The following is a 13991-nucleotide window of genomic DNA, read 5'->3' on the forward strand; positions in this document are numbered from 1 at the left end:
TCAAATCCCAATGATTTGAACTTAGCTGGGAGGGAATTCAGCCAAAGTCATCAAGATTGTGCACAAATTTCTGATTTATGGGCATACCATAGTTGGGCTTGCCCCCTAGTGGTCTGTTTGCAATTAATCCAACATTAGATATGTCAGTATATGGTTGAACTTGAAACCCCAAATAATTTATAGAAAATACCTAACACCATGCCAAAAATCAAAAACAATTTGTGCACCAAGTGCACGAATTTCACAAATTCCCTCCCAGCTAACTCTGAAGAGTGTACAAATGAAACCATGAGGATTTCACTGTGTAGAACGATGTTCCCTGGGGACCTCTTTTTGTCTGGTGTGGTTTGTTGAGAGTCTTGTTGCCAGGAGGCTCTTGAAATCCCATGTGATGTTTCTGTGGTATGGAACGGCCAAAACGGTGATATCATTGATGTACAGAAAGCTTTACCGCTTTCAGCTGGCTAAACAGACACATGTCTTTGGTACTAAAAGTCCCAAGTCAGAGATTGAATTCAAAATATCATTCAGGACACACTGATAAATAACATAACATCCAGCCCAGCTGTGATAATATTACCTCTATACTGCATCAGTTACAGCTGCAATAAGCCATTTTTGACCGCTAGAGGGCAGCAAGTATCATAGTAAGTTAATAAGTTAATAGGCATGCAGTTTATTAATGAAGCTGTACAACGCATTGTGGTGATCAGTAACAAAGCCCCCCCCCCCCCCCCACACTATAAAAATTTGGAGTAACTAAGTTTTTTTTTTTTTTACATTTTTTTTACATTTTTTTTTTTTACAGTTTATCTGCTATTACCGGTACTACTTTTGAATTTCCTGGAAATGCACAAGAAACATGCATTTCATTCATAAAACGTACTGTTCTAAAACATATTGATGTTCTGCATCATGATCAGTCTTCATTCTGCTCCTGGGTTCAGGGAGTTAAGGGCTCAAGTCAGGTGCAGTCCACATTGGCATTTTAGCCCATGTTTGTGTTTGTTTTTTCAATTAAAAATTGACCCGTCTAAAGTGAGTGGTACTGTACTGTACTGTACTGTACTGTACTGTACTGTACTGTACTGTACTGTACTGTACTGTACTGTACTGTACTGTACTGTACTGTACTGTACTGTACTGTACTGTTACAAGCCCTCCCTGGCCTGTGTGTGTGTGTGTGTGTGTGTGTGTGTGTGTGTGTGTGTGTGTGTGTGTGTGTGTGTTAGGCAGTGCAACAGTGACACTTGGTGGTGAACAAACGCTATAACGCTATTGTTGTGCTCTGACACAGCCAGGGACACAGGGACAGACCCAGGGACCCAGCCACACACATAGCTGTCTATAGGAGTGGTTGCACCACTCAAAAAGTGTTGAAGTGTGGAAGTTAAGATACCATTATATTAAACTTTGTATAGTGTTTTCATATGCTGTTCTCTGGGGCATTTGTTTTTAAATCCCCCGAGTAAAACTCCATCATCATTAGTCAATGTAGCAGAGGCTCTCTGAGTCACTCGACGGAGCCAACTGGAAACAACAGAGACGTTATTGATTTCCCTCATTAAATTAGGGCAAGCGCTTTAGGATTACAATCATTAACATTGTGGTTGTGTAATTTGGAATGATCCAGTTATCCAGTGCCACACTAAAGCATTTAGCCGGCAAGTGTTTACAAATTGAATCTGCTAAATTGACATTTTGTGTGTGTGTGTGTGTGTGTGTGTGTGTGTGTGTGTGTGTGTGTATAGGATGACCTGATTGCTCTCAGAAGAGTGGTGAAGTCATTCCTGGCTGTGTGCCAGCAGTGTCTGTCCAACGTCAACACTCCGGTTAAAGAACAGGTAACACATCACATCTCGTCTCAGCTGCTGTCATGTTTAAGGTCTCTGATCTCACCCTAGGTCAGTGGTTCCCAACCATTTTAGCTCGAAGACCTAAAAGAGAAATTTGATGTCTCCAAAGTAAAAATAGCTGACCTACAGGTCAGGTTATGTATTTATGGAATTTCTTAGATTTTTCTAAAATGTATGAACTTCTATGGAATGCATGTTTAAATGTATTAAATTTATTATTAATAACGTTGATCAAAATAACAAGGTCCACCAAGGACAGCGATCCTGGAGTCCGACTTATGGATGTTTGAAAAATCCTCCTTTCAACTGCTTTGCACTGTGATTAGTTTTTCAATCCCATAGTTGGGACGGTGGGGCGTTTTCTCCCACTTTCTGAGCAAATCGCTAACACAGTAGTAGTAGTAGTAGGGTGAACACAGGTGTTATAATTGATTCCATTGGTTCCATTCCTTTCAGGCCAGACAGTCAGGGAACTGCTATTGCGTATGTTGGCTCATTGGAAAGGCTCTGCTACACAACCTAGAACAGAACCTTAATAGGTGTCATTGGTAACCTGTGTTTACCCTATTATTTCATGCCAATATGGATGCCTTGGGGGGGGAAAAAGGATTAGTGTGAACTTCCTTGGCCAATGAAGTGATATAGGTGATCCTGACAGCTGTTCTTAATTGTAGAAGCTGTATGCTCTTTTGTCTCCTCTCTGCTGTCTCACTAAAGCATAAATGTTTGGGAAAATAACCTTTTTAGAAAGAATATCCAACAAATGGCATAGGTTGTTTTTATAACGACGGTGATCATCCTTGTTGTTCCTATCTCTAGGCACTCGAGCTGTGCATGCAGATACGTGAATATATTGTTATTATTCCCACGTGCGCACACAAACACGCAAACATACACTCTGTAATCCTTGTTTTCCTTCGCCTCACTCTGTAGGCGTTCATGTTGCTGTGTGACCTGCTGATGATCTTCAGTCACCAGCTGGTGTCTGGGGGCCGAGAGGGCCTCCAGCCGCTGGTCTTCAACCCGGACAGCACGCTGCAGAATGAACTCCTCACCTTTGTCCTGGACCACGTCTTCATCGACCAGGATGACGAGAATCAGAGCATGGGTGAGAGAATGAATCGAATAGACTTGTGGTTCGTTTGTAGAAAATGGCAAATTGTGTTAGCTTGGTGCACAGATTATGAAATATCATGTCGTGTTTCTACCCCTGGAGGAAAGCTTAGGCCAGAACATCCACAACCCAGATAAAGTCTGTAGTTTGATGCCTTTGGGACCAGGCTATTGCTAGCCTAGTTACGATAGTTTGGGACTCAGCTTACAGAGTCTGAGGGAGAGAGAGAGAGAGAGAAAGAAGCACCACCTGAAAGAAAGTTAAGATATAGTTACAACTGGAATACAACAAAACTTAAACTACAGTACGTTTCTTCTCTCTTCCCTCCTTTGACAATGTTCTTTCCCCTCCATCCTTCTGTCTACAGAGGGAGACGAGGAGGATGAGGCCAATAAGATTGAGGCTCTCCACAAGAGGAGGAACTTACTGGCAGCCTTCAGTAAACTCATCATCTACGATATTGTGGACATGCCCGCTGCAGCAGACATCTTCAAGCACTACATGAAGGTGGCTGTCCTAGTCTTCTACTTACCACATCGTTTTTCTTTTTGTTTTCTCTTTTTTATCCCACAATTTTTTAACCCATTTTTTCACCCAGTGTCAATTATCTAATGTAATCCTGGGCTCTACACTCCCTCCGCCAACCTGGGGAGAGCAACGGACTGACCTCATGCTTCCTTCAATGCATGAGGATTGCCATGGTGGCAATGGGGAGGCAGTTTAGAGACCAGGATTACTGCATGTTTTTTGTGAGGGTACCTACCTACCCTAGTAGGGGACACAGGGGGATCATGACACATACCACATTGTTTTTCAAACATTTATGCACCACTGAGCTGTTCACCAGTTTAAACCTGGCCTAACCTGGCCTCCCTATTTTGGGCATGTCATTATTGGAGACAGTTTTGGAAAAAAGAATTAGGACAATTCCAAAAGTAGTAATAACGGCGGATCAAAGTATAAATTCACACCCATGTGAAGTGAGGGGCGCTCATATATTAAAGTCTAACTCATGTTGATTAGGTGATGTAAAACAACCGGCGCAAACGCAAACATTAAATGCCATTAACAATAAAGAGACAATATGGTGTAAATGGCACATTATGATGTAAATTCTCCCTTCATTGTCAATGGCGCTTACAAAACAAACATTGAACTAAAGACGAACATTAAACCTGTTATAGGTTCAAGGACTTTCTTCTATTTGGGTGGTGTTACAGTCACTTTTACAGATCTGATTCATCTCGTCCCTGATTTATTGCTAATCACATTTCCCAGCAACTTTGGTTGAGCAGGCAGTAGAAGTAATCAAGCTTCAAAAGAGTTAGCCATCAGAGTAAATGAGATCGAACAGTTGAACTGACATGTCTCTCTTCTTTTCATACCTTCCTTCAGTATTATAACGACTATGGAGACATCATCAAGGAGACACTCAGTAAGACCAGACAGACAGACAAGATCCTGTGTGCCAAGACACTCATCCTCAGTCTGCAGCAGGTAAGGAGTGGACTGTACAGTGCTTGTGTAAACCACGGTTATAATAGTTTGGGATTTTTCATTATAGTTTAGTTTTAGTTAGTTTTGACAATTCTTTTTCTAATTTAGTTAGTTAGGTTTAGTAGTTAGGGCTAGTTTTTATTTTTAACGCTTAGTTTTAGTTTAGTTTTTTATTAGTTTTAGTTTAGTTTATTAGTTTTTTATTATTTTTGAATGTGTGTGTGTGTGTGTGTGTGTGTGTGTGTGTGTGTGTGTGTGTGCGTGGTAGCTGTTCAACGAGCTGCTCCAGGACCAGGGTCCCACCCTGGACCGCACGTCGTCCCATGTCTCGGGCATCAAGGAGCTGGCCCGACGCTTCGCCCTCACCTTCGGCCTGGACCAGATTAAAACCAGGGAGGCCGTGGCCACGCTGCACAAGTAAGAGCCGCTGGTGTGCTGGGGAAATAGTAGCATTTATTGGTACAAAATCTACTCAAAGTGCCAAAAGTAAAAGTAGTCATTGTGCAGAATGTCCCATTTCACAAGTTTTCAAATGTATGAAAAGTAGCCAATCTACAAGCTTTTTGAAAATAGCCGATCCACAAGCTCACAATGCGTCGCATGGCGACGCATTGTGAGCTTGTGGATCGGCTATTTTCAAATGGCCGAATATTATAGGGCTGAGGATTTTAATGTATGTTTTGTAATAATAATGAAAGTAACTAGTAACTAACGTTTTCAAATAATTGTAGTGGAGTAAAAGTACAATATTTGTAGAATGGAAGTAAAAGTATTGGAAATTAGAAATACTCAAGTAAAGTGCAAATCCTAACTGACTTAAGTACAGTACTTGAGCAAATATACTTACCGGTAGTTACTTTGCACCACTGCGTATGTGTGTGTGTGTGTGTGTGTGTGTGTGTGTGTGTGTGTGTGTGTGTGTGTGCGCGTGCGTGTGTGTCAGCAAACTGACTACACACAGGTCAGCTTTTGGTGCCCTCTTGAGACGAGTCCAATATTGAACTTTCTGTGTGTTTTTGCCCTCTACCTGATGTGGTCTTTTCCAGGGACGGAATAGAGTTTGCATTTAAGTACCAGAATCCCCGCGGTGGAGAGTACCCTCCCCTCAACCTGGCCTTCCTGGAGGTTCTCAGTGAATTCTCCTCCAAACTACTGCGCCAGGATAAAAAGACAGTGTAAGTACCACAGCACTCTGGCCACTTTGTATAGCACGCATGTGTGTGTTAAAGGACGTGTGTGTGTAAGTGATGTTTTTGCTTTGTTTTGTTAAAACAAAAAGTATATTGTTAAAAAGTTTAAAAGAGGCAAAAGTGGTCCCCTGAAAGATCTACTTAACCCATTTTGGGCGGGAACCCCTTTTGGTGTTAGCATTATGCTATGCTTTAGCTATTGAAAAATAGCAGATCTACAAGCTCATAGCGCGCCACCGAGTGGCGCGCTACGAGCTTGTAGGTCTGCTATTTTTGAAAAATCGAAGAACGACTGACATAGAAACATAGCTTTTTCAGAAAACTGTCAGGATGTAGAAGACATTTCGTACAATCCAGCTCAGGCCTAAAACCCAAATAAATGTTTTATTGGCGGCGCGTCTGTCTCCTCCTCAGCCATTCGTACCTGGAGAAGTTCATGTCGGAGTCCATGTCGGAGCGGCGGGAGGACGTGTGGCTGCCGCTCATCTCCTACAGGAACAGTCTGCTGACGGGAGGAGACGACCAGGACCGCATGTCCGTCACCTCCGGCTCCTCCAGCAAGACGGGCTCCGTGCGCAGCAAGAAGGGCCGGACGCCGGCGCTACTACACAAGAAACGCATAGAGGGTATAGCAGGGAGACCATGCATCTATCTGTACGCATAGAGGGTATAGCAGGGAGACCATGCATCTATCTGTACGCATAGAGGGTATAGCAGGGAGACCATGCATCTATCTGTACGCATAGAGGGTATAGCAGGGAGACCATGCATCTATCTGTACGCATAGAGGGTATAGCAGGGAGACCATGCATCTATCTGTACGCATAGAGGGTATAGCAGGGAGACCATGCATCTATCTGTACGCATAGAGGGTATAGCAGGGAGACCATGCATCTATCTGTACGCATAGAGGGTATAGCAGGGAGACCATGCATCTATCTGTACGCATAGAGGGTATAGCAGGGAGACCATGCATCTATCTGTACGCATAGAGGGTATAGCAGGGAGACCATGCATCTATCTGTACGCATAGAGGGTATAGCAGGGAGACCATGCATCTATCTGTACGCATAGAGGGTATAGCAGGGAGACCATGCATCTATCTGTACGCATAGAGGGTATAGCAGGGAGACCATGCATCTATCTGTACGCATAGAGGGTATAGCAGGGAGACCATGCATCTATCTGTACGCTAGAAACTCAGAGAGGGTTGGATTATATTCATTCATGTGTGCACATACTGTACATGCATGTATGCACACACACACACACACACACACACACACACACACACATGCATACAGCTTTACCACTTAAAAACCCCTATACTTAGTTGACAGGACTCCCCCAGGGCTCTATAGTAGCCCCCCCCCCCCCCCCCCAAGAATAGGGTTAAATGACAGTTAATCCAAGGATGTAAATGACCACTAAAGGGTGCTATCAGATGCTGTTCTGGCATGTGGAGATATTGATTTCCCACTCATCTTCGTTGTTGCTGACATGACATTTCTCTGTGTTTTTCCAGAGGAGAGTAGCGTGGAGGGCTCGTGGATGATGCGTAATGACACGCTACAGACACCGGGGGCGCTGCAGACTCCGCAGCTCACCTCCACCGTGCTCCGAGAGAACAGACCGGCAGAACACATGCCAGACCCCGACTCAGAGCCCGGATCAGAAAACGACTTTGTACACAAGTCAGTATAGTGCACATACATACACATGAACTAGAACCTCCAGAAAAATGTGTTTGTGTTCGCATAATTCACCGCGTAATCAGCCAAATGGTGCAAATTATGCAGGGGTCTTTTTTTCTTCTCAAAAAGGGCACATAACTGTGCAAACATCCCGCATATTTTGCAACTTCCAGCATATATCACTGCAAAATCTTTGTTTTGGCAACTTCTCGCATATTCCTCATTTTTCGCATATTTTGGAACTTTTCACATAAAAGAGAATGATGAAGGGCCTTCATCAGCATTTTATTGAAACGCTTTGAAAATAATTTCATGGGTGTGATTATGTAATTTAATGATAATCGGCTGCAATTTTATTACTATCACCTGTTGTTTGCTGCGGGAACAGTAGGAATTTAGAGTAAAATACGATGTGTTGGATGTGCTGTGCAGTCCACAGATGCAGATGTCATGGCTGGGCCAGCAGAAAATGGAGGAGGTGAACCGGAAGGACCGCTCAGGGATGAACTACATCAAATCACGAAGCAACCAGGGGGTCAGACAGACTGTGTAAGTGTGTGTGTGTGTGTGTGTGTGTGTGTTTATGTTTACTTGGCTCAGTAAATTGCGATATCTCTGGTTCATGACCCTGATTAAAGAACTAAAATCTTTAAAAAATGTAGTTATGATGCATAAAATGCTGTACTTTCATGGAATTAATTAACACAGCACCTGGGGGGCAATGAACTCAACTTGATTTGTATAGCCCTCAATCACTGGTACTGTCTCGAGGCAAACCGAACAAACGGCCCGCTGTCCAATTGGACAAGGAACCTTGGTGGAAAAAGAAAAGGAAGAAACCTAGGGAACAACGAAGGGGGACCCAGGCTGGCATGGCGGACAGGTGTGCAATAAATCAGTATGTAACATTCACATGTGTTTGTTCATCTGCTCTCCAGACGAGGGCTCATGGAGGATGATGCAGAGCCCATCTTTGAAGATGTGATGATGTCATCGCGAGGTCAACTGGAGGACATGAACGAGGAGTTTGAGGACACCATGGTCATTGACCTGGTCAGTGACATCACTTTTCCCACTCTCCATCAACCCCTGAAATAGTACGAAAGGAAGCCTGCTGTTGTGGCACTTTTAGTGCTTCAGCCAGTTCAGTATTCTATTCTGTACTTCCTCTCTACCTTGTGTTTCCTGCCTTTCTACACTGTAAAACTATAACATCTTCACTTCAGTGTTAAGTCATTGAACTATATACTGTAGTGTACTACTGTATCATGGTTTTGTAGTCGCACTTCGCCTCGCAACTCAACTAATAATCATGGTCCTTTGCAAGGACAAAAGCGACGCTCGCTCATTCGCACTGCTCACTATTTTTTACTTTTATCCTTCCCAGCCACCATCCAGGAACAGACGTGAGAGGGCGGAGCTGAGACCGGACTTCTTCGACTCTGCAGCGATGATTGAGGACGAGTCGGTGAGTGAAAGCAGATCTGGCAGGGAACCCCTGCGGTGTGAGAACAAGTATTTGGGCAGTGCTTTCCCACTTTGATGTATTGGTTGTTGTTTTTCTTCTTTTTTTGGAATGTAATCCAAACATCTGGGTGCACTTACAAACAAGATGGTACTCATAGATGCTGACAATGTGGTACTGATGCAATTATAGCATTGCAGTTGCAGAGCATCCAAAATCCTAAGACTTTATAAGAAACAGAACTTCAATGTACAGGATGTATTGTTATTCAAATATGTATGGAGCTCAGTTAATGTAACGGTTAATTCCCCAAACAGATATTTGACCCGTTTTTATGTTTTATATCTTGAGTGTGTAGCACTGCATAATGCTGTTTGTAGTAACTGAAGTCACTTAATATCACTACACCAAACGGCAAACATCGGGGAAAACATTGTTTTCATGTACTGTGCATGTTTAGCCGTTTTGTTTACAAAACAAGCTACAAGTTCTGGGATTCAACGTATGGACAGAAAGGATTATATTATATCTTACCTTATCCCTGAACTTATTTGCCATTTGTTGGTGTATGACATCCCCTTTGCTTTGTTATTCCAGGGATTCACCATGCCCATGTTCTGATCTGAGGTGGGTGGAAAGGCAGCATTCCTGACACCAGGACCTGAGATGGGGGGGGGGGGGGGGGATTGGATTGTCTATTCTGAACCATCTGCCAATCAAACTTTTAAGACAAAGAAACCCCCATCAACATCAATGAAGAATCTCTTTATTTCACACCTGAGGGGGAGGACGATCGCAGAGCAGCAGATCAGCAACAGGACATGGGATCAGTCAGAATTTACCCCCTCGAGCTGATGGTCTCACTTCAGGCCAGCCAGAAGATCCAGTCCAGCCCTCGGAAGAAGACCTTACCCATTCTAAACCATGACTATCACAAACTGAGCGAGGGTCTCTTCCTCGTACGCCTTCCTCCAGCCCTTCTCTTCCTCCTTAGCCCATCCCTTCGGTTTAGCTCTGTTTAGCGATAGTTCCGATTAGCACTCGGGCTAATACCGCCGTTGGCCGAAGGGCACTTGCGTCCTGTTTTACAGTCCCCTGTTCCACAGATGTACAGTTGTTAGTTCCGCTTCCCCTCCTCCTTTACACAGCACAGAGCAGCGTAACGCACTGTACAGTACCCGTCCCGTCCCCGTCCCAACGACCCCTTGTTTGATGTCCCACTCACATCCGTCGGGTTTCGTTAAAGCCAGACAGGATTTCAATATTAAATGTTTTAAATCTTTGCTCTTATACCCCCCTCTGTTTGTTTTGTATCTGATTCCCTGTCTGTGGTGGTGGTGATGATAGTGGTGGTGTGTGACGTGTATACTGTGTTGGTTATGACGGTTGGATAGCTGTGTACACACACACACACACACACACACACACCCTCAAAAGTGATTGGTTTTACACTGCTGTGGAGGAAGTGATGTAATTATTTTGTGCGTGACGTCAAAGAAAGGCAAGTGTTGCCATTGGACAGTTGTGTGACACGGAGGTAGTGAGCCCAAACTTCAGACCTTTAGCCCCCCTCAGAACTCAGAAATACATACTGCACACATGCCACCAAATCACAGCTTTTTGACGTAAAAAGTTGGGGGTTGACGAAAAAAAGATAAACATATTTTGAATTCTGTAGCTTTAGTACAAAGGTTTTAAATCCAAGTGTGTTTTTTGTTTGTTTTTGTCTGATGTTTGTACAGCTCTTTCTTGAATATGTATCTCGTTGCCAAATTGTGGCCTACATACAGTATATACCGGTACCCTCCCTCCCTCTGTAACTCATATCTAAAGGTTAGAGAAAGCCTAGACTGTTGCTATGGGATACCAGCTAAAGCGCTGTATGGTTCGATTGTAATCGTTTGACAGATTTGTTGCAGCCAACTAGGCTTGTTCAATAACGAGACCGCTGATGTTCCAGGTCAAATCAATATTGTGTAAATCGCAAACCTACAAACACGGTTACGCGATCAAACAACGCAGCCGCAGATTCATTGCCGACTTCATATCTGTTCATATCCAGTACAGCAGTGGATCTGTATGGCTGTGTTGCGCGATTGGTCAGTAGGTTTGTTTGTGTTCAACATTCAAAGTTCATGGATGGTTCAGGGTTCTTTGCGTCAGGTCATTTATGTCACAGTCACAACTGTAAGCTGGTTGGTCGGTCGGTCGGTCAAATCAATCATGCACAAGTTTTCCCATTGGCTGGTTTGACAGTCCTTCTGTAAATACGAGAGGCAATTGGCTCTTTACGTGGCGCAATTGACATAACCTGCCCTTAAATGCTCTAAAAGCCTGTTTTGTTTTTGTTTTTTTCTGTGAACTTAAATTCTTTTTAATAAAATTAATTCTGTAATCGAGTTGTGGACCACCAGAGTGTATTCAGCATATTTTACATGTTTACTTTTTTTTTTAAATAACATTTACTTTTTCAGAATCACAGTGCCAATGCCTGGACTCAACTTTGACAGCTTTCAGGTAAGGTTTCATTATCCACCAATATTTGTTCCCCAAATCTTAACTCGATCTACCAGTCATTATAAAAATGAATATGTCAACATTTTCAGTCCGATTAAAATGATTATTTCACAATTTATATGCAGAGAAAAGCAATAGAACGAAAATACATTGCATGGATGCAACTGGGACGTATCCTCAGTGATGTATCCAAAGGTCATCGGGGTTTCGGGTCTCACGAACATCATACCCTTTACTCGGGTGACCCAGCCGGGGTGATCAAGTCCCAACTCGCATCCCATTAGCCACCCTCGATCAGACCCACCAGGGAAAGACCAGGGCCACACAATCCGTTGGTACCACTACTACTATGCCAGGACTGAGAGGTACAATTCTGGCATGTGGAGGGACTAGGCTCTGTAGGTTGACTCCTGTCCGGGCCCCTCCTACGTCTCACCAGGTCCACTCCTGCAGTGGACCTGATCATTGCGATCCGCACAGAAGAGGCGTGTGTGGTGGCGTTTCTGTACTACTATGAAGGTAATCCCTGGCTGATACTCCTTCTCCAGCATGAGCTCATAATACAGCACCTGCATAGAATAGTTGAATGTGATGCACATTGTGATGCGCTAAAATGCTCTGTACAGTATAAATGTATAAATGCACCATTTACCATTTTTAGGTGAATCCTAAGTGTTGCTTCTCATTGCGACACTTTATGAGCTTGTATATAATAAATATTTTACATTTGGGTTTTTTTTGCTTTTTTAATAGCGCTCAAGTGAACTCACTTGAGTATCTCTCCCCGGCACTGCCTCTGTGTGGCAAAGCAGACAATGGCCCACATCTTGATCTCTACGCCCCGTGACTTGGTGTGGCCACGGTGAGGTTCTGCATCGACAGTTCTGGGTTCATCTGCTGGGGCTGGTGGTCACACAGACACACATACAGTACAGGGTTCATCTGCTGGGGCTGGTGGTCACACAGACACACATACAGTACAGGGTTCATCTGCTGGGGTTGGTGGTCACATACAGTACAGGGTTCATCTGCTGGGGCTGGCGGTCACATAGACATGGTCAGCTGATTGGGTTAAAATGATAGAGGGCAGTGGAAATCAAAGCAGGTGTGGCCTGAAGATAAACAACTTTTTCAGATTGTTCTAAAGCAGGGGTCCCCAAACCTTTTCCTGTGAGGGCCACATAACTTTTCCCTTCTCTGATGGGGGCCGGGGTCAGTTTGTAACAGAAAAAGTGTGACGATCGCAGGGGGTGCCTAAACGTAAACATTATTTTTTTTCCAGAAAGCCACACATAACCAAATATTAATAACCAGTGCACGTACTGTACATGCAGCACTACAGGGCTGCATAGTGCATGTACTGTACATGCAGCAGTGCCAGGGTTTCCTGCACAATGTTGTTGGCATGGCGCTGCCATGCTTGAAATAAATCGCGCCATGCCAAGCTGTTTTTTCTTTTTTGAGGGGCCTAGTGAATCATGGTGTGTGTGATATGAAATGTCCAGTACCTCCCCAGTGCCTCCTTAAGTGCCACCCCAGTGTCTGCCCTGCAGTGTCTGCAAAGTGCCTCCCCAGTGTCTGTCCCCCCCCCCCCCCCCCCCGAGTGCCTCCCCAATGTCTCCCAGTGCCTCCCCAGTGCCTCCCAGTGTCCCCCTGAGTGCCTCCCCAGTGCCTCCCAGTGTCCCCCTGAGTGCCTCCCCAGTGCCTCCCAGTGTCCCCCTGAGTGTCTCCCCAGTGCCTCCCAGTGTCCCCCTGAGTGCCTCCCCAGTGTCCCCCTGAGTGTCTCCCCAGTGTCTCCCCAGTGCCTCCCAGTGTCCCCCTGAGTGTCTCCCCAGTGTCCCCCTGAGTGCCTCCCCAGTGCCCCCCAGTGCCCCCCCCCCCCAGTGTCTCCAATAGCAATACAAGAGCAATAATACAAATTAAACTTAATGTATTCATCTAATTATTTGCTCTCATCCAGTGCTAATGAAAAAATAAAATAAAATCCTATATTGTGGCTATTAAAAAAAAGAAAAAAAAAGGCAGGCGGGCCACATAAAATGACATGGCGGGCTGTATACGGCCCGCGGGCCGTAGTTTGGGGACCCCTGTTCTAAAGTGATGAATGTAAACAGATTGTGTTTTAGCAAGCTGATGAAGTAATTAATTGAGCATTGAAGTTGAGCATAATGTTGCTCTGAAAGGGAATAGTTAAGTTGGTTATAAGAGAGAAGATGTAGTACACTGAAGAAAACTAAATTGTCTGGATTATGAAAGTATTCACTCAAAAATATGAAAAGGATTCAAAACAGCATGCATGTAAACAAAGTATAAACCACAGACATTCCAAACAAACAAAGTCAGAAAGGACTGTGGTGCAGAGCTGAAGCAAAGCTAAAGAGATGATTATTTTTAACAACTATACAGTATATGCAAAGATAAAGGGTTTCCTTCAGTAGGCAAATGCCATTCAATGTTAACAGCTACATCAAACAGTTGGATTGAATGGAAGTTGTAAAATCAACAAGGCCTTTCTGTGCTCCGATACAAAATCCCAACTTCAACAAAAAGAGAAAAGTGCAAAATGCACGCTTCACTTTGTTATAAAGACTCATAACTCAAGACTCATTTCCACACACAAAATGGTTTATCAGGATAACTAACAAAAAAGACAACTGG

The 13991-nt window shown here is 44.0% G+C and overlaps 1 protein-coding gene across 1 annotated transcript in view; it reads left to right on the forward strand.

The window, feature by feature from the left end:
* The window catches only part of stag1a (STAG1 cohesin complex component a), a 61213-nt gene extending 50002 nt beyond the window's left edge, over nt 1-11211 (forward strand). Inside the window, exons 21-32 of the mRNA XM_083792425.1 lie at nt 1752-1844; nt 2790-2964; nt 3338-3477; nt 4366-4467; nt 4736-4884; nt 5514-5642; nt 6072-6283; nt 7183-7351; nt 7784-7900; nt 8290-8404; nt 8739-8819; nt 9414-11211. Coding sequence (XP_083648551.1) covers nt 1752-1844; nt 2790-2964; nt 3338-3477; nt 4366-4467; nt 4736-4884; nt 5514-5642; nt 6072-6283; nt 7183-7351; nt 7784-7900; nt 8290-8404; nt 8739-8819; nt 9414-9437 — 1506 coding nt within the window. The 3' untranslated portion in view covers nt 9438-11211. The remainder of the gene's footprint in view (nt 1-1751; nt 1845-2789; nt 2965-3337; nt 3478-4365; nt 4468-4735; nt 4885-5513; nt 5643-6071; nt 6284-7182; nt 7352-7783; nt 7901-8289; nt 8405-8738; nt 8820-9413) is intronic.
* Nucleotides 11212-13991: the final 2780 nt, after the last annotated feature.

This window comes from Protomyctophum parallelum (genome assembly GCF_964188405.1).
Source record: "Protomyctophum parallelum genome assembly, chromosome: 20".
In the NCBI taxonomy this organism is placed as follows: domain Eukaryota; kingdom Metazoa; phylum Chordata; class Actinopteri; order Myctophiformes; family Myctophidae; genus Protomyctophum; species Protomyctophum parallelum.